At 45.6% G+C, this 25,344-nt stretch overlaps 1 protein-coding gene across 5 annotated transcripts in view; it reads left to right on the forward strand.

Annotated features, from left to right (window-relative positions):
* The first annotated feature begins 1,655 nt into the window (after positions 1-1,655).
* The window catches only part of ADCK1 (aarF domain containing kinase 1), a 148,730-nt gene continuing 125,041 nt past the window's right edge, over positions 1,656-25,344 (forward strand). Inside the window, exons 1-3 of one of the 5 annotated variants that reach the window (XM_003408565.4) lie at positions 1,739-1,850; positions 9,498-9,643; positions 11,823-11,906. In XM_003408565.4, the coding sequence (XP_003408613.2) occupies positions 9,509-9,643; positions 11,823-11,906 (219 nt within the window). In that variant the 5' untranslated portion in view covers positions 1,739-1,850; positions 9,498-9,508. Of the gene's footprint in view, positions 1,851-1,889; positions 4,241-9,497; positions 9,644-11,822; positions 11,907-25,344 lie in introns of those variants that run through there. The other 4 variants (XM_023546427.2, XM_023546428.2, XM_023546425.2 and 1 more) reach the window with 4 other exon arrangements.

The following is a 25,344-nucleotide window of genomic DNA, read 5'->3' on the forward strand; positions in this document are numbered from 1 at the left end:
AAGAGCAGTTCTTACATTTAATATAGTTCAAATTTATCACACGTTTCTCTTACAGTTTGTGCTTATGTCATTTAAAAAACTCTACCCTGAGATTCCATCACCCATCTGTCAGTTTGTTGTACTATGGTTGCTTGTGTGTTGTTATGATGCTGGAAGCTATGTCTCCAGTATTTCAAATACCAGCAGGGTCACCCATGGTGGACAGGTTTCAGCAGAGCTTCCAGACTAAGAGTAAGAAGGCTTGGTGATCTACTTCCAAAAGTTATTGAAGGAAAACCTTATGGATCACAGCAGAACATCATCCAACTCACTTGGTTTGTACATGTCATCAGAAGGGATCAGTCTCTGGAGGGGGACATCAGGTTTGGTGAAGTAGAGGGCCAGTGATGGCAAGAGAGATCCTCAGTGAAATGGATTGGCAAAATGGCTTCAAGGATCGAGTTGAACACGGTGGTGATAGTGAGGTTGACACAAGGCAGGGCAATATTTTGTTCTGTTGTACATGAGTCTATAACATACCTGGAATCAATTTTTGTGTATGGGATGAGTTAAGGGGTCCAACAAGTAAGTAGTTGTTCCAGCCCCATATACTGAGTAATCTGTCTTTCCCCATTGATCTATAATGCTAGCTTTGTCATGTGTTCCATATATGCCTGGATCCGTTTCTGAGCTGTAGGGCGGTTTTATCTTTCCCTCTGACTATTCTTATGCCAATACCACATGGTCTTAATTTTTATAGCTTTATGGGAAACGTTGATAAATGGAAGGACAAATCTCTGAAATGCTATTCTTCTTCAAAAGTGTTTTGAGAATGCTTTGCCCTTTGTAGTCCTACATAAATTCTAGGTTAACCCATTGCTGTTGAGTAGATTCCAACTCATAGCGACCCTATAGAACAGAGGAGAACTGCCCCATAGAGTTTCCAAGGAGTGACTGGTGGATTTGAGCTGCCGACCTTTTGGTTAGCAGCCGTAGTACTTACCCGCTATGCCACCAGGGTTTCCTAAATTCTAGGATAGGTTATAAAAATCCAAAAAGAATCCTGTTGGAAATGTGATCGGAATTGAGTTGATTCAACCCGTGTCTCTGTTCCCCTGGGGAAGTAGCTCAATAGATGTTTGTAGAATCAATGTCTCCAACATCTTATAAACTTTTGATAACTAGAGGTCAATGAGTGAATGAATGAGGACCATAGATAACTAAGATTAACTTTGTAGTTGTTGTTAGTCGCCTCTGGAGTTGATCCTGACTCATGGCAACTCCATGTGTGCAGAGTAGAACTGCTCCATGGGGTTTCCAAGGCTGTGACCTTTGAGAAGCAGATCGCCAGGCCTGTCTTTTGAGGAGCCTCTGGGTGGGTTTGAACTGCCAACGTTTCAGGTAGTAGTTGAGCGCTTAATCATTGCTGCAATTATTCAATGACTGTTGAGTAAATTTCTTCCCTGCCTACTTGTTCTAATACTTTATTTAAAATATACAAATCTATATAGCTCCACTCTCCAATAAGCACGAAAATATGCGTTATTTGGAATGCCTCTCGAAAAAGTTTTCAGTAAGGTTCCACATTCGAGGCCCAGGCAAAGCAGCAAGGCCATCTGGCTGATAAGTGTCTGTGACCCCTTTGCCTCCACCAGTGGAGCTGTCCAGCAGGACAGCGGTGGTTCTTTGGTCCTGGCTCCTGCGGTTTAGGGAACCGAGAACTACAAGTCCCGGCAGGCCGCGCGGCGCCTCGGCTTACTCAAGCGAGGTTAAAGAAGGCAGGGGTCGTGGCGGAGAGAAGCGTTCCCTGCGAACTTCCGGCTACTGGGCTGCGGCGGGAAGCCCGGCAGCGCGACTCGGTTTTCCTCGGGGTGAGTAGGGGCAGCATGCTGGAGGCCGGCGCAGAGCTAGGGCCGCACTGCACGCTGAACTTGGGGAAGTCACTGTGAATGCGCCGGGCGCCACCCCCCGCAGACTAGAGGAAGCAGGAGGCGACCCCGGCCCCGTGACCTTGCCACCGGCGGCGCGCAGTCACGTGGCCCGGGTGACGCGCGGTGCCCCGCCCACCTGCAGGGACTAGTCTGGTGCACCACGGCCAGAGGAGCCAAGTGTGGATTGTCTACTTCGGTGGCACCGCCTTGCGTGCACCCGAGTAGGCGGAGCTGGAGGAGGGCAGCAGGTGGCTCACCCAGAGGCTTTTAGCCCCAGGTGGCTTTGTGGGCGTCGAGGCAGAAGCAGCTGCGGCTGGGGCGTAGTCCGGTCTGATCTTATTCTAGCGCCTTGCACAGCCCTTCGCTTCCAGGGCATACACAGTAAATGTGTGCGCAAGATGGCCCGTGTATGGTCAGCAGCCATTTAAAAGGCGCCTAGTACAGCCCTCTCCTCTGGTTAAGTGGCATTTATTTTCTCCTGAGAAACATCTGTATTTATTGATCACTTCTGTGGCGCTTGGCACTGAGTGGGTGCTCAAGAAGTATTTGCCGAGTTGAAGTGAATTAGGTTCAACCCCCGCAAGTTTTCTTTAAACATTTTCGTACTGAAGTGATTCTCAAACGTTAGCGCCCTTGAGAATCATCCGGAGAGCTTGTTATAACACAATGTTGAACCCTACCCTCAAAGTTTCTGATTCAGTATGTCAGGGGTTATGACCAAGAACTTGCCTTTCTAACAATCTCCAAGGAGAATTAGATTCCACTGGGCCAAGTACCATGCTTCAAGTAAAACAAAAAAAACAAACCAGCTGTCCTCCAGTGAATTCTGACTCTTGGCAACTCTCTGGGTGGTGCAAACGGTTAACATGCCCAGCTGCTAACTGAAATGTTGGAAGTTGTCCACTCACAGGTGCCTTGGAAGAAAGGCCTGGCAACCTTTAGAAAAAATCAGCCATTGACAACCTCATGGAGCACAGTTCTGCTCTGACACACATGGGTTTCCTCATACTTTGAGTACCACTGTTTTATAGGAAAAAATCTTGTAAACTTAAACCACCAACCCTTTACACCTGGTTATGGGCCTTTCTGATCCTTGTTGGTCAGTTGTACTGTTGTAGTTATAATAAACATGTTTGTATTACTTTGTACACTGTTAATTCCTCCTCTCCCATGCCTGGTGTTATACAGATTTTCATGTAGTCTATGCTTGTGTCATTTTTCCTGGGTTACACTTGATCATTTCTAAGCACCCCTCACGGATCTGAGCTTTGACATCTGCTGGGAGAGCTTACATTTTATTCTCCCCTGATACACACTTATTCTCTTGTCAGGCTGGAAGACTGTAAGAATAGTGTTTGGTTCATCCATCCATTCCCCACCCTTGTAGGGCAGCTCACTGAAATATAAACTTACTGAATAACCCCCCGGGTTTAGATTCCTATGTGGGAGGGACTCCAGGAGCCCACCTCAGAGCCCAGTGAGCCTATTATTTCATTCATCTCTTTGGTCTTTTGGTTGGGAACTTGAATTCAAGGTCAGTTCCATCACTTTTTAGTTTCCTGGCCAAGTTTGTTCACTTTTCTAAAACTTGACCTCCTTATGCGCCTCAGAATGTAACTGTGCAAGTTACATGTGATATTTAAGCACTTAGCACTGAACCTCTCCTGTTGTAAGCCTGCACACCTTTCTTAGCTGCTGGCTTTCCCGTGTTCTCCCGACTCCTCCTTTCCCAGGATGATCTGAGTGGAGAATTTCTATTCCTTACCTGGGTAAAGTTTATTTTACCCATCTGCTCTGGGACCTTGGCATCAGTCAGGGGTTCCTTTATTTAAATTAATACTGATTCGAACACCTCCTGGGCATCACACACTGGGAATGAGGGTGTGATTAAAATTTAGTTCCTGCGTTGGACTGCATCACTATTTGCCGGGCAGGGTAGACAGTAAACCTGCCTGGCTTTAAGGTGGATCAGCTTGTTGGTCTGTGGGCATTGACTTGGAGTCCTTCCAGACTTGGGGCATGATAGTGTCTACCTTGTTTGCTTTTTGTACATATCAGTGACCATATTACCATGAAGACCTGATTACTCTTTCCAAGGGTGTTTTTGAATGCTTTCCCAGTGTTGGGGGACAGAACAGAAGAAATCATGCTCATTCGTCTAATAGTTCTCTAGAAAATGGAGGGAGGATGTGGTCACTTTACGGGATTAATGGAATTAGAGCCCTAAGTGCCTTTCCTCTGTGGTCATCCTCACCTGTACACCAAGCAGAATGAGGTGATTCCAGACTGGCTTCAGAGGAGAAACAACTGAAAGACGGCCTCCATGAATGGTAAGTAAGTGCCCCATTCTCCATTTAGTTCTGTCCATGGGAAGGGCATTTCTTTTGGCCATCAACTTCCTTCCCATTTGTAGAACTTCCCAGACTCTCCTGTTGCCTTGCATCATGACCCACTGGAGGGTTTCCAGTGATCTAGCATGATGGATGCCATTGTTACCATTGATTTGACAGTACAACTACTGTGTAAACTTTGCTGCTCTCCTAAATGTTTCATAGGCTGGAGTGGGTTATTTCTAGTGAGGAGCACTTGTTGACCTTGGTGATATCTGGTTGATTTCCCAGTTTCCAGGGCTCCAAACAGCTCTTTCCATCTTCTTAGCAGCATTGGTGTGACAGAACCCCCACAGTGCTAACGCTGTGTTCTTTACCTGGCTACCTCCCCTACAGTGTTGTGTTGCAAAATCATTCCCTTTGCTAGGCTTTCCTCCCCGCTCAGCTTTGCATTTGAATCCTGCTGTTGCCTGGAGGTTGTACGTAAACCCCATTGCACCTGCGTAGTATGGTTAAGAAAGTTGCTGACGTAACTTGTATGAACTCCCTACCCATAAACCCCTTTAAAAGTAACTTACCTGTCTGCCCTTGGCAAGCAGTGTTGGCAGCAGGAGCTCCGACTGACTCCATTTCTTTGTACAGTGAAATAAAGGTGCCTTTCTTGTTCTCCTACCTCCGTCTCTCACGTATTGGCCAATAGGAGTCATGCTGAGTAAGAACTTGGGGATTTCTACCTGGTAACATTGGGAGTGGTTGTTTTTGTTGTTAGTTGCTGTCTAGTTGGCCACCAACTCATGGTGACCCCACACACAATGAAAGAAAATGCTGTATGGTTTTACGCTATCACCACGATTGGTTGCAGATCGGACTGTTGCAATCCCTAGGGTTTTCACTGGCTGATTTTTGGAAGCAGATCGCTAGGACTGCCTTCCTAGTCCAACTTTATCCAGAAGCTCCACTGAAACCTGTTCAGCATCAGAGCAACACACAGTCCTCCAATGACAGACGGGTGATGGCTGTGCGTGAGGTACATTGAGGGTGGTGGTGTTAGGTGCTGTCAAGTCAATTTTCAACTCATAGTAACCAAGTGTGACAGAGTCGAACTGCTTCATACAGTTTCCTAGGCTGCAGTCTTTACAGAAGCAAATGGGTGGGCTTGAACAGCCAACTTTTGGTTAGCAGCTGAGTGCTTAACTGTTGAGCCACTAGGGCCTTTTATTGGGGGTGGTAAAAAACCAAAAACCAAACCCGTTGCCGTTGAGTGGATTCTGAGTCATAACGACCCTATAGGACCGAGTAGAACTGCCCCATAGGGTTTCCAAGGAGCCTCTGGCTGATTCAGACTGCCATCCTTTTGGTTAGCAGCCACATGCTAAACCTAGAAATCATAGTCCCTATGCGCAATGACTGAAGCGGTAACTTGGGAATGGTGTTAAGAACCCAGGTGACCAGGGGTCCCGGTGTCCCTATCAAGAAGGCCATGTGCCATGAAGTGACAGGCTGAGCGTTTAGAGTGGGAAATTCCCATTTCGAACTCTTACTCTGCCATTTACTAGCTGAGTCACCTGGGACAAATTGCTCACCCTCTTGGCTCCTTGGTTTTCCTCCAGGGCCTCAAGCCCCTGCTGAGAACTTGCATTTCCACCCCCTGTGGATCTTGTTAAAACATAGATTCTGATTTAGTATATCTGAGGTGGAAATGCAAATTCTCAGCAGGGTGTCCAACCGAAAGGAACCCATTCAAAGTCCTGGATTCTTCATTTGTACCTGGGGATGGTAAAAATACTTGTCTCACCTCACTGGGTTGTATGGAATATCTAAGGGAATAATGAACGTGAAAAGGGCTTTGTAAATGTTAGTTCTTGAGAATGTTATTATCCTATGATTTTTTCTTTTTTTTATGATTAGGTTTTCAGGTCAAGGTAGCCTCAGATTCCCCACAAGGTGTGTGCTGTTATATGAGAGGTAACTCAGGTGAAGGTCAAAGAGACGAGTAAACAGAACGGGGCAGGTGATTCATTAGCAAAAGGTTTAGTAATGAAAGGTGTTTTTCATTGACAGACATATTTCACGGCTGACAGGGTCTTTTAAAATACCCAGAGGGAGGCAGCTTATTTGCAAGTTAAATACTCTCTGACACCTTATGGGAACCTTCAGCTCCAGTCTATTTAGAGGCAGTTTGGCTCCTCTATCATCTATGTATTTCAATTTCCACATCTTTTGTTACTGGGGACATCTGCATGAAAGCCAGGTCTTGGGAATTGTTTGCTTTGCAGCCAGTTCTCCACCCTGAGGTAGTCTCAAGCCTCAGGATGGCCTCATTGCCTACAGTGGACAGGCCTGGAGGGTGGTGCAACAGGAGTTTGGGGTTCAGGAGAGCCAAGGGCTGGGAGGTGGCAGGCTTGCCTTTGTGCTTCTCACCTCGGGATCCATGCTACTGGCTCTGCCCAGGCCTCATGGGATATGGTTTATTCACTGATTGAGTCATTCATTCAGTAAATGCTTTTGGAGCACCTACTATGTGCTAAAGGAGCTCTGGTGGCACAATGGTTAAGTGCTTAGCTGCTAACTGAAAGATTGGTGGTTCGAACCCACCCAGTGACTCTATGGAAGGAAGAGCTGGTGATCTGCTGCTGTAAACGTTATAGCTAAGAAACCCTAAAAAAACAAATAAAACAAAACCCAATTGGGCAGTTCGACATGGAGTCACAGTGAATCATAAGCAGCTTCACAGCACCCGATAAGAACAAGAAAAACAACGTGCTAGGCCAGAATTTGGCACACTACAGCCTGAAGGCCGTACCTGGCTACCTTTATGGCGCCCAACACCTGAAGTGTTTACTGAAGTGCCCTTTACAGACAAAGTTTGCTGATCCCTATTCTAGGCAGAGAGAACAGCAGGTGCAAAAGCTCTGAGGCCAGAACGTGCCTGACATGTTTGAAGAATGGTATGACGACCAGTGCTGTTGGAGTGGCATGAGCAGGGGTAGTCACGATAGGAGCTGCTAATGATGTCTGGAGGAGCCGTGGTGTGCAGTGGTTAAGTGCTCCGCTGCTAACTGGAAAGGTCAGTGATTCGAATGAATCCAGTGGCTCTGCAGGAGAAAAGACCTAGTGATCTGCTCCTGTAAAGATTGCAGCCTAGGAAACCCTATGGGGCAGTTCTGCTATGTCCTATAGGGTCACTAGGAGTCAGCATCAACTCGACAGCACCCAACAATAGTGATGACTGTGTATGTAATGATAGTTACAAGTAACAGTGGTCAGCATGCTCTACCGCCTTCCCTAGCTGAAGTAGTATCCTTTTGTTACTCTTTATCCCCCGTCCCCTTTGCTGTTTTTCTAGGCACATAGCTTTTTTAAAAATTGTACTTTAAATGAAGGTTTACAGAGCAAATTAGTTTCTCATTAAACAATGAATACACATATTGTTTTGTTACATTGCTTGGCAGTCCCATGACATGTCACCACTCTTCCTTTCTTGACCTTGGGTTCCCCATTACCAGCTTTCCTGTCCCCTCCTACCTTCTCGTCCCAGTTCCTGGGCTGGCGTGCCCATTTAGTCTCATTTTGTCTTATGGGCTTGTCTAATCTTTGGCTGAAGAGTGAACCTCAGGAGTGACTTTAGTACTGAGTTTAAAGGGTTCCATACTCTTGGGCTTTCTCCAGCCTCTGTCAGGCCAGCAAGCCTAATCTTTTTTTCTTTTATGACTTTGAATTTTGTTCTACATTTTTTTCTCGCTTTGTCCCTCTTTTGTGATTTCTGCCAGAGCAGTCGGTGGTAGTAACTGGGCACCATCTAGTTGTTCTGGGCTCAGTCTGGTGGAGGTTGTGGTCCATTATTAGTCCTTTGTACTAACCTCCCTTGTATCTTTGGTCTTCTTCATTCCCCTTTGCTCCATCCAGGACGGGAGCTGTAGATGTATCTTGGATGGCTGCTCGCGGGCTTTTAAGACCCCCATTGCTACTCACCAGTCACATGTAGAACATTTTCTTTATAACTATATTACAGTTTATAAAGTCTATATAGTTGAGCTGAATGTACCCCAAGACCGTGGTCCTCAGCCCTTTGTCCAATAGCTTGGTCTCTCAGGGCGTTTGGATGTGTCTGTGAAGCTTCTGTGACTTTGCCCTGGTCAAGTTGTGCTAACTTCCCCTGTATTGTGTACTGTCTTGCACTTGACGAAAGTTACCACTTATATCTAGGTAGTGTTTTTCCCATCGCACCCCTCCCCTACCTTGTAACCATCAAAGATTGTTTCTTTCTGTGTGGAAGCATTTTCATGTGTTTTTATAATAGTGAGCTCATACAGTATTTGTCCTTTTGTGATTGCCTGACTTCATTCAGCATAATGCCCTCCAGATTCATCCATGTTGTGAGATGTTTTGCAGATTCTTTATTATTCTTTTCATTGGGTAATATTCCATTGTGTGTGTGTGTACCATAGTTTTTTTATCCATCCATCTATTGATGGGCACTTGTTTTCCTTGTTTTGCTATTGTGAATAATGCTGCAGTGAACAAGGGTGTGCATATGTCTATTTGTGTGTTGGCTCTTATTTCTCTAGGATATATTCCTAAGAGTAGGATTGATGGATTGTGTGGTGTTTTTGTTTCTAACTTTTTAAGGAAGCCCCAGCCATGTCGTTTTCCAAAATGGTTGTACCATTTTACCCTCCTATTTTTTTTTTTTTTCCAGCAGTGCATAAGACGTCCAAGCTCTTCACAGCCCTCCAACATTTTTTATTTTCTGTTTTTTTGATTTGTACTAGTAATGTTGGGGTGAGGTGGTATCTCATTATAGTTTTGATTTGCATTTCTCTAATGGCTAGTGATCTCCAGCATTTCCTCATGTGTCTGTTAGCTGCCTGCAGCTGATATCTTAATGTATTACGTATTTATTTGCTTAGTACTGGTCACTCCTCGAGACTGTAAACTCCACGTGGGACAAGACTTTATTTTGTTCACTCTCTGTAGTAACTAGAACACTGCCTGACATTGTTGAAGAAAGAATGACTTTCAGAGTTGATTACTATGCTAAATACTTTATGTACGTATCTCTTTTTATCCCAACAGCTTTTGAGGTAGGTTTTTTTTTTTTTTTATCATCCCTGTTTTACAAATGAGAAAACTAAAGCTCAGTGAGATCAGGGAAATGACCCAGATCATACAACCTATTAAGTGGATTTAAGCCTAGGTCTGAGTGACTGTGAAACCCTTAATTGTTATTCTTTCTCTACTTTCCTTTCTCCTGCAGGGGCTGGTGACATGGCCAGAAGGGCTCTAAAGCTTGCTTCGTGGACCAGCATGGCTCTTGCCGCTGCTGGCTTCTACCTCTACAGTAACAAGTACTTGGACCCTAATGACTTTGGCGCTGTCAGGGTGGGCAGAGCAGTTGCTACGGTAGGTTTTCCTCATTTTGGGAGCTACAGCATTGCTTGCGTGTGTTCATACACGTAGTAGGTGGACACGCTGGTTGCACATATGTGCGGATAGGCATGTACTCTTACATGTGCTAAAGCTGCCCCTACTCAGTTGCACAGGCATGGATGTGCACACTTATATATGTGCATTCCTGTACACACATCCTCTGCCACTCTGAAGGTAAAAAGAATGGGATTGCTCAGTGTTGCTGTTCTGAAGCCTTTGCGCTTAGGATTCTGTGTCTTATTTTAATGGTGGGCTCAGCAGGGTGATGTGCCTCAGCAGACATGCATGGAGAAGGACTCTGCAGCTTTGACTAAGTTCCACCAGCAAACTTGGTCTCTCTTAAATGAGCTGGTGGTAATGGCTGCTGACGCAGGGCTCCTGCTGAACGTCTAGAACTTCGCTCCTCCCCGATCCCCAAACTGACAGAGAGTCTGAGTTGAATATTTGACCTTTAATAGGTCTTCTCTGGGGACTCAGTAGTAACAACATCTGGGCATGATAATGTCCTCTTAACTCTGCGAACATGATGCTTCCAGACACTCCTATGTTATAGCCCCACTGGTGGGTAGATGCCACCTGCCTCATGCTTTCTTTCCTCCTCTCTCTGCTGCAGGATGAGCTCATCCTTTCTTCCCCTTGCTGTAGATGCATTTGATGTATAGCATGTTTTGGTTGTTGTCTAGCCATTTCCCTAACCCTCAGTGTTGGCAAGCGTTCTCCCGAGCCTTGCTCAGAGAGGAGGCCACTGGTGTGGTGCTTGTCCTCTAGGATAAACTGTCTTGTTTTAGAATCACAGAATCAAGATAAGCTTTGAGTAAACAGGCGATGGAGTATGAAATATGAAGGGCTTCCTCTGGGTCCAGAGTCCTGGTGGCACAGTGGTTAAGTGTTCAGCTGTTACCAAAAGGTCGCCAAGTTGAATCCACCAGCTGCTCCTTGGAAACCCTATGGGGCAGTTCTACTCTGTCCTATAGGGTTGCTATGAGTCGAAATTGACTTGATAGCAGCGGATTTCTTTGGGCCCAGCATCGCCTTATATACTTTGAGGGGCAGAACTGAACTGTCCCACCCAGACCCAGCCCTCAGGGAACTTCTGGTTGAGGAGTGGGCACAGGAATGGCTTAAAAACAATGCACAGCCACGTATTGTGCCAAGATGAATGACTCAGATGATCACTGCTGTGGGACTCAAACACAGGAGTATGTCCTGTGAGCTGGGAGTGAGGATGAGTGCGCTAGAGGAAGCAGGGTTTGAATGGAGCCTTAGGGATTTGAGTAGTTGGAAACAAAGGGACGAGGTATTATTCAGTTCTTTATAAACCAGCCATAAGGCTATAAATTCTTAATGGGCCAGGCTCTGGTCTCGATCAGCTTCGTATACTGCTTCGCAACCAGATCCTGCATGTGGTGATGTTTAACAAGTATGTGGTGAATAGAATAAAGCTTTGGGGGGCCCAGACAAAGGAAAACTTCTCTTGGTATCAACCTTCTAAGCCCTTTAACTTCTACGGTCCTCACTTAGTCAGTTCTAAAAAGGGAGGTTTTGGGCTAGTTAATCCCCAAGGCACCTCCATGCCTGGGGTATCTTTGAGCCTGTCGTTTGTTGATTCACCAAGGATCAGGAGACTTTTTCTGGAGTTTGGGCCAGGAGACCTAGAATCAAAACTTACGTTATTAGAGCAAATCAGCCTATAAACATCACGTTAGGTTGATTTGTGATACAGACAGGCAGGGTAAATTAATACAGCAACATCAATCCAACAATACCCATTCAAGTAGTACTATAAAAGGTCCTGTAGGTACAATGATGAACAGAAAGGACAAACGCTTGCCCTTACAGGGCTTAAATTCTAGTGTTGGGGAGACAGTGCATAAATAAGGAAAAATATGTGCAAGATAATTTGGCTGGTGGCTCATTATAATAAATAATTGAGAGTTCCTGGTGGGTAGGGGCTACTGGAGATTGGGCTTCACTGCAGAGGAAGCATTTGTGCAGAGCCCTGAATGACAGGAAGAAGCCAGCCAGGGTAAGGTCTGGGGGCAGAGTATCTTAGGGATGGGACTATCCATTCCTCTCCAGACATCCCAACCGGTATCAAGAGAAGTAGTATCTGATGTCCGGGCACTAAGCCTTGCCCTTCCTTGGTTCACAGACAGCTGTCATCAGTTATGACTACCTCACCTCCCTGAGAAGTGTTCCCTATGGCTCAGAGGAGTACCTGCAGCTTCGATCCAAGGTAAGGGATCAGAGGGATGGCCAGGACATGACTGTGTGCAGCAGGAGGTGGGCAGGGGGCAGTGTGGGGACTGAGGTTCCCTGGTGATTTGGTTTGGAAGAGGGGAGAAACCTCCTCCTCTGCTTGGAGGTGTTTAGTGCTGATAGGGTGGGCTGCCAGGCCAACATCAGGGTGACCCCATGGTGCTGAAGTTACTAATCTAGAAACGGCTGATGAGGAGGCTGGCATGTATTTCTGGGGAGGGCAAGTCTCTGGGATGACTCAGTAGGGGTGGAGGCTCTGTCCCTGAGGTAAATGAGCTGGCTTCCAAACTGCTTTGTCAGGCAAAACCCAGTTGAAAGAGGTTAATTGCTTTGGTCTCCTCTGAAGGCCACACTGGGGCCTCGCTTGGTCTCTGAGTGGAGTTGTTGACTCCACACTCTCATACCTCATTTGGAGTCAGGTAGTTGATTCTGATGCAGTGTCTAGATATCCCAGGGAGTTAGGCGGATCGAGCAAGAGGGCACTTTTGTGGGATGTAGGTTGAGTTTGGGGTCAGGTGTAGATAACTTTGATTCTTCCAGTGAGAGGCTTGCCATACAGACCTGTACATCTTTGCTCATTTCAGTCCCCTCAGCCTGGAATGCCCTTAAAAAACAAACAAACCTGTTGCAGTGGAGTCGATTCTGACTCATAACGACCCTGTAGGGCAGAGTAGAACTGCCCCATAGGGTTTCCAAAGAGCGGCTGGTGGATTTGAAGTGGTCTTGATCAGCTGGTCTTGATCAGCTTTGTATACTGCTCAGCGACCAGATCCCTCAACCACTGCACCACCAGGGCTCTGGAAGCCCTCAGGAAGTGTCTTGTCATCCTTGCGACTCAGATCAAACACCTCCCCTGTGGTGAAGCTTTCCTTCAGTCATCCTCCAGATTATGCATGGAATACTTCTACCTTTTTATTTAAACTTTTCCTTATGGAATTTTTCAACCATCCATGAGACAGTAGAAAGACTAATGTAATGAGCTGCCGTGGAACTGTCTTCCAGTTTCAGAAATCATCAAAATTTTGCCATTCTGGTTTCATCTATTCTCTCATTCATTCATTTGTCCATTTATTATTATTTTTTTGAAATCTTTGAAAGGAAACCTCAGTCATCATATCATTTCACCTGTAAATATTTCAGTATGTATGACTAATAGATAACCCCAAAACCAAATCCGTTGCCGTCAAGTCAATTCTGACTCATAACGACCCTATAGAACAGAGTAGAACTGCCCGGTAGAGTTTCCAAGGAGCTCCTGGTAGATTCAAACTGCCGACCTTTTGGTTACTAGCTGTAGCTCTTAACCACGATGCCACCAGGGTTTCCCTAATAGATAAGGACCTTTAAAAAAACACACACACAATACCATGATCATACCTAACAAAATTAACAATCATTTTTTAAAATATCTGATGGCTAATCTGGAAACGCTGGTGGCATCGTGGTTAAGTGCTATGGCTGCTGACCAAAGAGTCAGCAGTTCAGATCCTTCAGGTGCTCCTTGGAAACTCTATGGGGCGGTTCTACTCTGCCCTAGAGGGTTGCTATGAGTCAGAATTGACTCGACAGCACTGGGTTTGTTTGTTTTTTTTTTTTTTTTGGTTAGCTAATCCATGTTTTAATTTCCTTGTTGTCTCAAAAATGTCTGTTTATAGCTAGTTTGTTCAAATCTGGCTCCAAATAAGGTAAAAAGATTGCATAGCTTGAGGTTTCCTAAATTTTTTAAAAACGGTAATGATTCCCTTCCATCCCTCCCTCTTTTTTTTTTTTTTTGTTTGTTGAAGAAACTAGATCGTTAATTCTGTAGAATTTCCTACATTCACAGTTTGGCTGACCACATCCTAAAAGTGTTGTTTAACGAGAAATACATTTGCGTGGTACATAATTCAAATTATGTAATATTCGAAAGATAGAAAATCACATGTCCTCCCTCTGTTCCCCAGGTAATCAATTTTCCTGCCTGGAGGCAATTATTATTTCTTGAATACCTTTCTAGAGATGTCTTCTTATTTGAATTTAATCACTCTGTCCTCTTTAATCCCACCACAGATCCTAGTTGGTTACATGTCTTTCTCACTTTAGATTTTGGTAGTACAATGGTTAAGCTTTTAGTTGCTGACTGAAAGATTGGCAGTTTGAACCCACTCAGTGACTCTGTGGGAGAAAGACCTGGTGATCTGCTGACCTACAGATCACAGTCTAGAACACCCTAGGGGGCAGCTCGACTCTGTCAGGTGGGGTTGCTGTGAGTTATAATTGACTTGATGGTACCTAACAACAACAAACAACAGACTGTAGGTTCCTTTAGGTTAGGGACAGAGTTTTTTTTGTGTGTCTTATACCTATAGTGGTGATGCCAAGGAATTGAGTTGATTTATTGTCTCTTTTAATGCTAGGCTGCACCTTGTTAGCTTCTTGCCTTTGGAGAAGCCCCCAAAAGAGGAAAAGGTTTGTAGTTGGAAGACCTGAGTTTGTGCTTTGGCTCTAGGCAGGCTACCTTTGGAGCTGCTGTTTTCCTGGCCTGTAAACTAGAGACATTAATACCACTTACTAAGGATTATATAGATAGTATTGGAGACAGTGCCTTGTGGAATGTAAAAACAAAACAAAACCAGTTGCCACTGAGTCAGTTATGACTCATGGTGACCCCATGTATGCAGAGTAGAACTGCTTCCTAGGGATTTCAAGGCTGTGACCTCTCAGAAGAGGCCATTCGTCCGTGGTGCCTCTGAATGGGTTTGAACTGCCAGCCTTTGTGTTAGCAGTTGAGTGCTAAACTGGTTGTGCCACCCGGGGGCTCCTTGTGGAATGTAAAGCAGATATGAAAAATAAGTCTAATGTCTGCTAGAAGGTGTGCCTCATGAGGATAAGAACTTGCTCTGTGTTGTATATCTCTGTGTCCCCAACACCTGTATCCGTACCTGGGACACAGTAGATGCTGAATAAATTTTTGTTAATGAATAGATAAATGAACGAATGAAATGTTAGTTTTTATTGGAGGATTGCAAAGTACCTGCCTTTGGAACTTGATGCCTCCCTCTCTTCCCCTGCCCCTTTTCTCCATAGCACTCTATAACCAGCGCTACTGGCCTTGGAACCCACCAGAGTGACACTCTACAGAGAGTTCCAGGCCAGGGCACGGGGCAAGCCCTCTGCCATGGGAATCTGCAGAGCAGGCAGGCTAGTGGGGCTGGCAGGTGCGGGTTAGGTGTCATGAAGACAGTTGCCATTTACACATAAGTCATCTGAAAGGTAGAGGTTCCTGGAGAAGTTGACAGCTTTGGGGGATGCAGTAAGGGAAGTGCAGACTGGATTTGACAGGAGGGTAACACGTGGTGGTTAGCACCTGATAACAAGGTGATTTCAAACTCGGGTATATGCTGGTCCCAGGGAGTCGTGCCTGGGGAAGGGAGAGCAGGCTGGCACTAGAGAACATGAACAGATACTGTAGGAGTGTTTTCTTCCATCAGAGTGCTTATCCATTCCCGTCAGCATGGCTGATAAAGGAATGAGCATCATAATTATTTCACCTATCAAGTCAGCAGCTCCAGGTCCTGGAATATGTCAGAGCCAGGAGACTAGCTCTGCGGGCAGTGACTTAGAGAAGCTCTTCCAGGGTTGGTGTTGGCAGGCCAGGATCCCGGTGACTCAGCTCTGTATCATAGGGGCTTTGGAGTTTTCTGGGGGCAGAGCGGAACTTTCTTAGGCAGTGAGGGCATGCAGTGGGGCCCAGAGACTTTGAAGAACCAGACTCCTAGTGCCCCCGATGCTTATAAAGCAGGGAAGGCATGTGTGTGAACTGGCCTGTCTGTAAAGCAGAAAGAAGTCAGTGCTGATATAGATGTCCAGAGTGGAGGAGGCAGGGCTGAATTAATTCTGATGGAGGGCTCGGGGCGTAGTGGACATTTGTGAACTTTGCAGCCCAGTAGCCATTCCATTTTTTTGGAGGAGCAACATCCAAGTGTTCCCTTGGGAAATCATCCCTCTCTCGTGAGGTTTGGATGGAGCTCACCCTACCCTCATTGCCAAGGGTGGGCATGTGACCTTAGCCAAGCAATAAGTGGAGTCCATTCCTCTGGCTCAAGGGATTGATTCAGGGATGGGTACCTGAGCCAGTTCTGGGCAAGAAGCATTGGGTCCAGGACTTTTTGGGGGAATAGCTAATCTCTTTTTTCTGTTGGGTTAGCTGAGATTGTAGGATGTTGGCCTAGAGCTGCTGGCAGCCATCTTGCCACCATGAGGGAGAGTCTGTGTGAATGGAGCCGGGATTGCAGAGAGATGCATCATATGAGCTCCTAGATCTAGCTGAGCCTCTTCCCTGCCTAGAGAGCCCTGGTGGCATAGTGGTTAAGTGCTCAGCTGCTAACCAAAGGTTAATGGTTCAAACCCATCAGCCACCCTGTGGGAGAAAGATGTGGCAGTCTGTTCCCATAAAGATTTACAGTTTTGGAAACCCTATTGGGCAGTTCTACTCTGTCCTGTAGAGTCACTATGAGTCGGAATTGACTTGATGGAAATGGGTTTTTTTGGTCTTCTCTGCCTGAGGACAAGAACCAGGGAGATGAAGGGAATCTTTCAGATGGAGATCATCTTTCAGATGGGGTGTGTGGCTTGGATCTGTGAGCCAGTGGGCCTGCTGAATTTCACCCCTGAATTTGATAGGCTTACCTGCCTAGGCATAGGCATGACTGGACAATCTGAGGCCTCTCAGATGGGGGCCTGGCTCTTGGAACAGGAGGGAACGGAGTGCAGATGCTCTGTAGTGCAGCAGGTCCCAAAAGGGGAAGAGCACGATAGGGGTGAGCTGAGCGTCTTGTTTCTTCTCCCGAACCCACCAATCCAGCTGGCGATTCTTCCTCCCCCAAGGAAGGAGTGAGAGGAAGGAGACAGGTCAGGAGCATTACGCCTCTTACAGGGTTCTCTCCACGGGGTCTCGTGATGCTTAAGGATAGGAGGGTCACCTGTGGTCATTACCGTGAGAAGGGGAGGAAGCGGTAGATCTGACGTAAGAACCTCTGTGCCCATCCAGTTCTGCTAACCTTGACACCTGACCCAGCTGCTTTGGGATTGAGTATTAGATAACAATTTCATCTTTACTGAGGGTTTGAGTATTGGATAACAGTTTCATCATTCCTGAGATCTGCATTTAGAGGAGGGGCAGATGCTGTCAACCTTTAGAAACATGGGCTATGGTAGGGTGTTGGGGCAAAGGGTCTCCATTCCTGACCAGTGGATATTGGTTAGAGGAGTGGCATAAGGTGGGGTGGAAGAGAGATGACTCTGCCTGTAACTGCTATTCCGTTGAACTTGAGAAAGACATCTTAGCCGTCATCTAACTCAAGCCCCTTAATGTACAGATGCTGAATGGAGGCCCAGAGGGGTGACATGATTTCTTCAGGCTACCTGCAGGTATAAAGCAGATCATGGACTTGACCTAGGACATCTAAGATCTCACCCAATCTCATATTCTTTGCACTTTATACTCTGTTGCCTCCAGTTCCAACCCTGGTGGAAAACATCAAGCTGGATAGAAAGTGGAAGCAAAGATTTCTGTGCAACAGCTCTTGCCAACAAGCTGCTGTTGCTGCTGGAGTTGCTTCTGCCCCCTCCTCAGGCCCCCTCCTCAGGTCCACTGTGGTGCTGTATGGGGTGGGTTCAGAAAACATGCGGGAAGAGAAGAATCTACCTTCTGGAAGTTCTTCTAACTTGTATTTAATCAATCAGCCAGACAAACAATTGAGTCAATAAATATTTCAGAATTTACATTCCCCAATGTAGGGGAGTGTAGACCCTCCACTGAAATTGGTAGTTGCTAGCTAGCTCTTTGCTTTGGGAAAGGGTTTCAACTGTTAAGCTATTGACCAGCTACAAACTTTGAGGATAACTGTACCACTGGCTTAATTTAGGTATCATAATTCAATAAGCTTTTCAAAGATTTTGTTGGTCTGCAAGGGGAATTATAACTGAGTCTGGCTCTTTGGGAATATTCTCTGAAATCTACCAGAAACAGGGGACTGTATGGCTAATGTAGGGCATTTCTTCACCCTCCTCCACCCATCTATAATTTTAGCCAGCGTCACCTGAGCCTCCTCTGTGCTGGGTCCTGTGTGGGGCTCAGCGATAGAAAGGAAAATGAGACAGTCTCTGCCCTCAAGTGGCTCACAGTCTAGGGTGGGAAGCAGGCATGAAATTGGCAGCTGCAGAAGGATTAATTTGTCTTCATTACAGCTGTAGCTCCTGGTCCGGAATCACTACTTCTGAGCTCTGCTGGCTAATAACGTCCAGCCAAGAGGAGCAGGGACAGGTGCCCTGTATGAGGGGGGCTCCGAGCCCAGTTGGGATGGCGCTCGATGTATGCCAGGGAAGCAGAGGTGCCGTCTGATTGTGCAGACCACACTTCATCTGCATGTGCGGGATCTGTCACCCTGCCGGGAAGCTTTCCAGTACATTTTCATTCACTGTGTCTCTCAGACCTCTTTGCTGCTTTCGATGTCATCATGGAACATTTATTTGCTTGTGAGCGTTCTGTATAGAGGAGGACGGAAATTGAATCCTCGCTGTGTTGGCGACTGGCTTTCTCAGAGTTTGTGGTAATTCTACAGGAGCGTGAGCTGCGTTTAATTTGCACTGGTTGGGTCATCTAAGGACCGAGCCTCTGGAATAAGGGAAGCAGAGTCTGCGTTTGAGGCCAGGACCTCCTTTTCAGCTTTCTTTGTGTCCAGACCTTTCTGAGGACTGCATCACAGATTTGCACAATTTTCTGCAGTGGCCCTGACTCCAAAGCCTTTCTAATTCTGGAGAGTTCAGCAGCAGTGGGCTCTTGTGCTGTGGTGAGGTCTGGGGAGAGATGTGATGGGTCTGCTCCCACCCGTGGGGGCCCGGGGACAACGTGGTGTGATTCAAGCTTCCCCTTGGAGATTGGGCTCACTGTGTGAGGGCTTCTCTGAGGGTTGTAGGCAGACCAAGGAAATGCCAGGTTACCCTTTTGATTGATCTAGACTCATCAGTGACCTGTGGCCATGGCCAGTAACAGTGTCCTGTTTAGCCATATCTGCATACACCTTGTAATTTTAAAAATGTATGAAATATTTAACACCTAAGAAAAGAGAGAACTCAGTGATCACTCTTGTACTTACTGCCCAACTTTGGAGATTATACCTTACCTGTTCATTTGTAGGAAACCCTCATGGTATATTGGTTAAGAGCTAGGGTTGCTAACCAAAGGGTCGGCACTTTGAATCCACCAGGTGCTCCTTCGAAACTTTTTGGGGCAGTTCTACTCTGTCCTGTAGGGTCGCTGTGAGTCGGAATCGACTTGACGGCAACAGGTTTGGTTTTGTCCAATTGTAGCCCCCTGAGCACTTCTTTTCCTGATTCCAGCCTTCTTCCTACACAATCAGAAGTAATCACTGTCTTGAATTAATTGTTTATCATTCCCGTGTCCTTTTTTATAACTACCTATTTGGGAAACTCTGGTGGTGTAATGGTTAAGAGCTATGGCTGCTAACCAAAAGGTTGGCAGTTCACATCCACCAGGTGCTCCTTGGAAACACCATGGGGCAGTTCTACTCTGTCCTATAGGGTCGCTATGAGTTGGAATTGACTCTATGGTACTGATTTTTTTTTTTATTTGAGGATTTAGAAGGAGCCCTGGTGACATAGTGGTTAAGCACTCGGCTACTAACTGAAGGGTTGGGGGTTTGAACCCACCAGCTGCTCCACAGGAGAAAGATATGGCAGTCTGCTTCTGTAAAGATTACAGCCTAGGAAACCCTATGGGGCAGATCTACTCTGTCCTATAGGTTCGCTGTGAGTCAGAATTGACTAGAGGGCAATGGGTTTATTTGGGGATTTACATGGTAATCTTCCTCCTGTTGGCTTTTTTTTACTTTACTTGGTTTCATTCTAAGCAAAAATATCTTTGAAATCATAGGTCTGAGATGCTAGTTCTGTCTCTTTTTTTGGACATGCAAATAAGCAGTGTCTGGGTAGCACCTGAAATTGCCTCTTGCACCACATTTTTGGAGTCCCTGGGTGGTGTAAACAGTCAAGCACTCTGCAGCTAACTGAAAGGTTGGAGATTTGAGTCTACCCAAAGGCATCTTGGAAGAAGGGCCTGGTGACCTTCCTCTAAAATATCAGCCATTGAAAAACTCTGTGGAGCACGGTTCTCCTCTGACACACATGGTGTTGCCGTGAGTCTGAATCGACTGTATGACCACTGGAAAAACAAAAACCAAAAAGCACATTTTTACACCACCGGTATGGAATTGCACTTGAGACATACTTGTGCTGCACCATCGTTAGCAGATGTGGCCAGACACTGCCTTGCACCTGTCATTGCCTCCACCTCCCGCTTGCTGGGTTTGGCAGTTCCTTTTTAGCTTTTCTCTTCTCCCACCTCCTCACCCTATTCATCTCCTGGGGCTCTTCTGGGTGTGAAGATGCCTGATGGTGTGGTATTTGCTGTCGATGCTCGGAAGCAGTGACCCCTTTCCAAGGGCTATAACTGTAATGCAGCAAAATAACTCCCTGAGTTTCTGGCTGGTAGGAGGCCATTGCTGTGTGCTTGGCATCTCTCCGTCTCCTGATCAGCGTGACTTTCACCGTTAGCCAGTTCCTCACGTGCATGTCTATCTGCACCTCCCTCGCCCACATGGGCTGTCTGGTCACCCAGGGCTGGTTGCCCTGCTGCCACAGAGTTACTCACTAACTGCCCCGTCACCTAGGTCTTGTGGGGCAGGTGGGGTAGCAGAGCGCCCTGCTCCCCAGACATGGGGCGGTATTGAGGGTTTGTCATTGCTATTAGTTGCCGTTGAGTCAGCTCTGACAGATGGTGACCCCATCTGCAACAGAAGGAAGCAGTGCCTGGTTCTGTGCCATCTTCATGACTCTCGGTATGTTTGACTCCATTGGTGTGGCCACTGTGTATTTTGAGTGCTTCCCAACCTAGGGGGCTCATCTTCCAGCACTATGTTGGACAGTATTCTCTTGTGTTCCATGGGCTTTTGATTGGTTAATTTTTTGAAAAATAGTTTGCCAGGCCTTTCTTCCCAGTCTGGCTTAGTCTAGAAGTGCCACTGAAACCTGTCCACCATGGGTGACCCTGCTAGTATTTGAAAAAGCAGTGGCATAGCTTCTAGCATTACAGGAGCATGTAAGCCACCACAGTACGACAAGCGGACAGACACAAGGTGGATTGAGGGTTTAGCTGCATCTAATGCAAGGTGCTCAGTGGGCAGGATCTGGAGAGACCCAGCTTTGGCCTCTCCTTGCCTATCTCAGACCCCCTCCTAAGCTAACCATGGCTGGGCCTCTCATTCTTGATTGTGTCCCCCACTGAAAACTCCCTGTAGGTTGCTGACTGCTCCTGACTTGGCGCGTCCACCACGTTCAAGCCGTTTCTACTTCTGCTGAGGATAGTGAAGGGAAATAGGGTAAAGCTACGCGATGACGGACTTAGGGTAGGCATAAGCTTGGACTTCCTTGCAGCTGAGGTGATTGAATACTGGATTGGTTCATGAAGGACCGGTGTGAAGCCTATGGGGGAGGGGAGCTCTCTAGAAACCAAAGAGATTCTGTCTGTCTGGGATGAAGGTGGGAATGGGCCAGTCACTGGTTCCCAGCCTGTCAGAGATCAGAGTCACTGGGGGAGCCTGAGAAAGTATATTCTATACTCTTTACCCTGAAGATTAGGTTTCAGTGATTCTGGGGTGAAGCCTGGAAGTCTGTATTTTTAATAAATTTCCCAAGTGGGCTTCTGATGCTAAGAAAAAATGTTTACGTGTTCTTGTTGTTAGTTGCTGTCGAGTTGATTCTGCCTCATGGTGAACCCATGTGTATCAGAGTAGAGCTATGCTTCATGGGGTTTTCAAGTCTGTGACCTTTTGGAAGCAAATCACCAGGCCTGTCTTCTGAACCACTCTGGGTGGCTCGAACTGCCAGCCTTTTGGCTAGTAGTTGGAGGATTGCTTAACCATTCGTACCACCCAGGTTGCCATACATTTATCGAACACTAAAGTGGTAGGCACTATTGCTAAGGGTTATCTCTCCCTCGATTTTCGAACTCTCTCTCACAACCTTACGAGGTAGGTACTATTCTTATCATCCCTGTTTGACAGATGAAGAAACAGAGGCACAGACAGCTTAAGTGACTTGTGCAGGGGTCCACAGCCACTTAGTGGCTGTATTAGTGTCCCGTGGCTGCTGTAACAAATTACCACAAACTTGGTGGTATAAAACAACAGGAATTTATTCTCATAGCCCTGGAGGCCGGATGTCTGAAGTTAAGGTGTCGGCAGGGCCGTACTCTTCTCTGAAGGCTCTAGGAGAATTCTTCCTTGCCACTTCTGGCTTCTGGGCAGCAGTTTTTGTGGCTGCGTCACTCCAGTCGCTGCCTTTTCCCTGTTATAAGGACAGTGGTCATTCCACTTAGGGCCCATCTGGGTAATCAGGAGGACCCCGTCTCAAGGTTCTTAAATACACCTGCAAAGTACCTTCTTCCAAATAAGGTCACACTCACAGGTCCTGGGGGTTAGGATGTGGATGTATCTTTCTGGAGCCACCATTCAACCCACTTCTGGATTTAGTTGTAAGTGGTGAGGCTCAGAGTCCGTGCCTACAAGCCCGCTGCTTCCCCTGTCTCCAGATGCACTGGAGGAGTGTCCAGGAATCTCCTAGGCCAGCAGGCCAGGTGTGGATTTCCTTGATGTAACAGGGAGTTTGAGCCATTTGTCAAGCCTTGAGAAACCAGTATTTTCCTCACCCTCTGTCCCATCCCCTCAGCCCTATGCCATTTCTCCTGAAACCCTTGGGGCTGTTTATCTGGGACACCGGAATTCTCACACCATAATGTGTTCAGGAGGTCAGGTGCAGGGGCTGTGTGGACAAACTCATACTGGCTTGGGCAGGAAATGTCTCTCTTGCCTCAGTGGCTCCGTCTCACAGTGGGAATCACTGGCAGAGGAGGGGTAGATGCAAAGCCATAATGTAACTAATAAAGTTGATGGAAGGCACTCTGGAGCTGTAAGGGTGATCGAGATGCTTGTTAACAACAGTAATAATCTAATAGCCTGTTCTTGACTTCCTGCTTCTCACTGTCTTGGCCCCAAGCAGCTATTTTCTACCAAATTAAAATCCACTCAGCTCCCTTCCTGTCCCTGAATAAAACTACCCTCAAAGCTCATGCCTGTTACAGCAAGACTTTTTAATAGACTTTTCCTTGTAGAACCGTGAGACATATGTCCAATTAGCAGAATAACTTCACTTAAATATACGAATAAATTGTTGACTGATAATGACGGGACATATGTGAGGCTAATTTAAGGCAAGGTGGTTCGGGAACGGGGGTATTACCCCCTCCCCCACCCCAGTCTGTCTCCAGCCTCTCCTGCTTCCGGTTTCTTGCTTATGGAACAGACCTTCACACCCCACAATCTGTGGAATGAAGAAGGATGTCTCCATGCTGTGCCTGGTCACTGCAGAGTACTAAGCCATTGTGTATGTAGTCAAATGTGCAGCAAATATTTATTGAGCACCTACTATGTGCTAGGCACTGTGTGAAATGCTGGGTATACGGTGGTCTGTTCTGTTTTTAAAATTTTAGATGCGGCAGTCTGCCTCTGTAAAGATTTACAGCCTTGAAAACCCTGTGGGCCAGTTTTACTCTGTTGTACTGACTTGACGGAAATGGGTTTAGAGGCCATGAATCCCACAGAAAGAGCAGCCAAGGCAGCCCAAGCTCTCTTCCTCCTTCCTTTCTTTAGCTCCTGCACCTAGGAAAGAAGATTGACTATATTATTTTGGTGAATATGATAATTCCTTTTTCATTAAAAATACAACTTTTATTGTTATTTTATTACCAACTAAATTCATAAACACTGTAGAAATTCTGAAAAATACAAAAAGGTATAAAGGGGAAATTTTAAATTATCTGTAAAGCCACCATACAAATATACCACAGTTGACATTAAGGTATATTTCTTTCCAGGGCTTTTCACATATTTATAATGTTTAATGTAAGTAGGATTATACTGTGCATAACCTGTATTTTTTTTTTAATTGAACTATGCATTATGAGTGATTGCCTCTATCATTAATGTGTTTATCCATGAGCATTCTTAATGGGTGAATGGTAGAAAACATAATTTTTGTCTGGCCTGACCAAGAGCTGGGTCCAAAGTTTAGAAAATGGCATGGGTGAAGAGAACTGGATGGAGGTAATCAGCCTTAATGGTTGGTTCTCCCCATTATCCTTTTAAAATTGGAATTGGTCATATTATGTTTGCTTAAAATAACAAATGATTGCATTTTAGAGGCAAATAGAATGAACAAACTTTCCAAAAATTAGAAAACCAAGATCAAAGGAAACGCTGTAATTCTATGGCTATTAATAGCTTTTACTTGCTACAAATAGTAACAAGGGTTCTTGATAAAATATCTACTTTTTAAAAATACATTATTATGTTTACTCTAACAATATTTTATTAGTAATGCGTTGCTCATTACAGACATTTTTAAAAAACTAAAAAAAAAAATTTTTTTTGTGGTGAAATACATATAATAAAACTTTTGCCATTTTAACCATTTTTAAGTGTACACTTCAGTGATAACTAATTACATTCACTGTGTTGTGCAACCATTAACCAAACCCCAAACCAAACAGATTATTGTTCCATTAATAATTGGAACATGGAATGTATGAAATATGAATCTAGAAAAATTGGAAGTTGTCAAAAATCAAATGGAACGCATAAAGATCGATATCCTAGGCGTTAGTGAGCTGAAATGGACTGGTGTTAGCCATTTTGAATCAGACAAACATGGTCTGCTATGCTGGAGGTCTGCTACGCTATGAAGAGGAATGGCATCCCATTCATCGTCAAAAATAACATTTCAAGATCTAGCCTGTCAGTGATAGAATAATAGCCATATGTCTATGAGGAAGACCAGTTAATATGAATATTATTCAAATTTATGCAGCAACCACTGAGGCCAAAGGTGAAGAAATTGAAAATTTTTACCAATTTCTGCAGTCTGAAAATGATCAAACATGCAGTCAAGTTACTGGCGATTGGAACGCGAAAGTTGGAAACAAAGAAGAGGTAGTTGGAAAACATGGCCTTGGTGATAGAAACAATGCCGGAAATTGCATGATAGAATTTTGCAAGACCAATGAGTTATTCATTGCAAATACCTTTTTTCAACAACGTAAACGATGACTATACACGTGAACCTCGCCAGATGAAATGCACAGGAATTATATTGACTACATCTGTGGAAAGAGACAATGGAAAAGTTCGATGTCATCAGTCAGAAAAGGCCAGGACTGGCTGTTGAACAGACCATCAATTGCTCATATGCAAGTTTAAGTTGAAACTGAAGAAAATTACAACAAGTTCACAAGAGCCAAAGTA

The sequence above is a fragment of the Loxodonta africana genome, chromosome 10 (genome assembly GCF_030014295.1).
Source record: "Loxodonta africana isolate mLoxAfr1 chromosome 10, mLoxAfr1.hap2, whole genome shotgun sequence".
NCBI classification, from domain to species: Eukaryota; Metazoa; Chordata; class Mammalia; order Proboscidea; family Elephantidae; genus Loxodonta; species Loxodonta africana.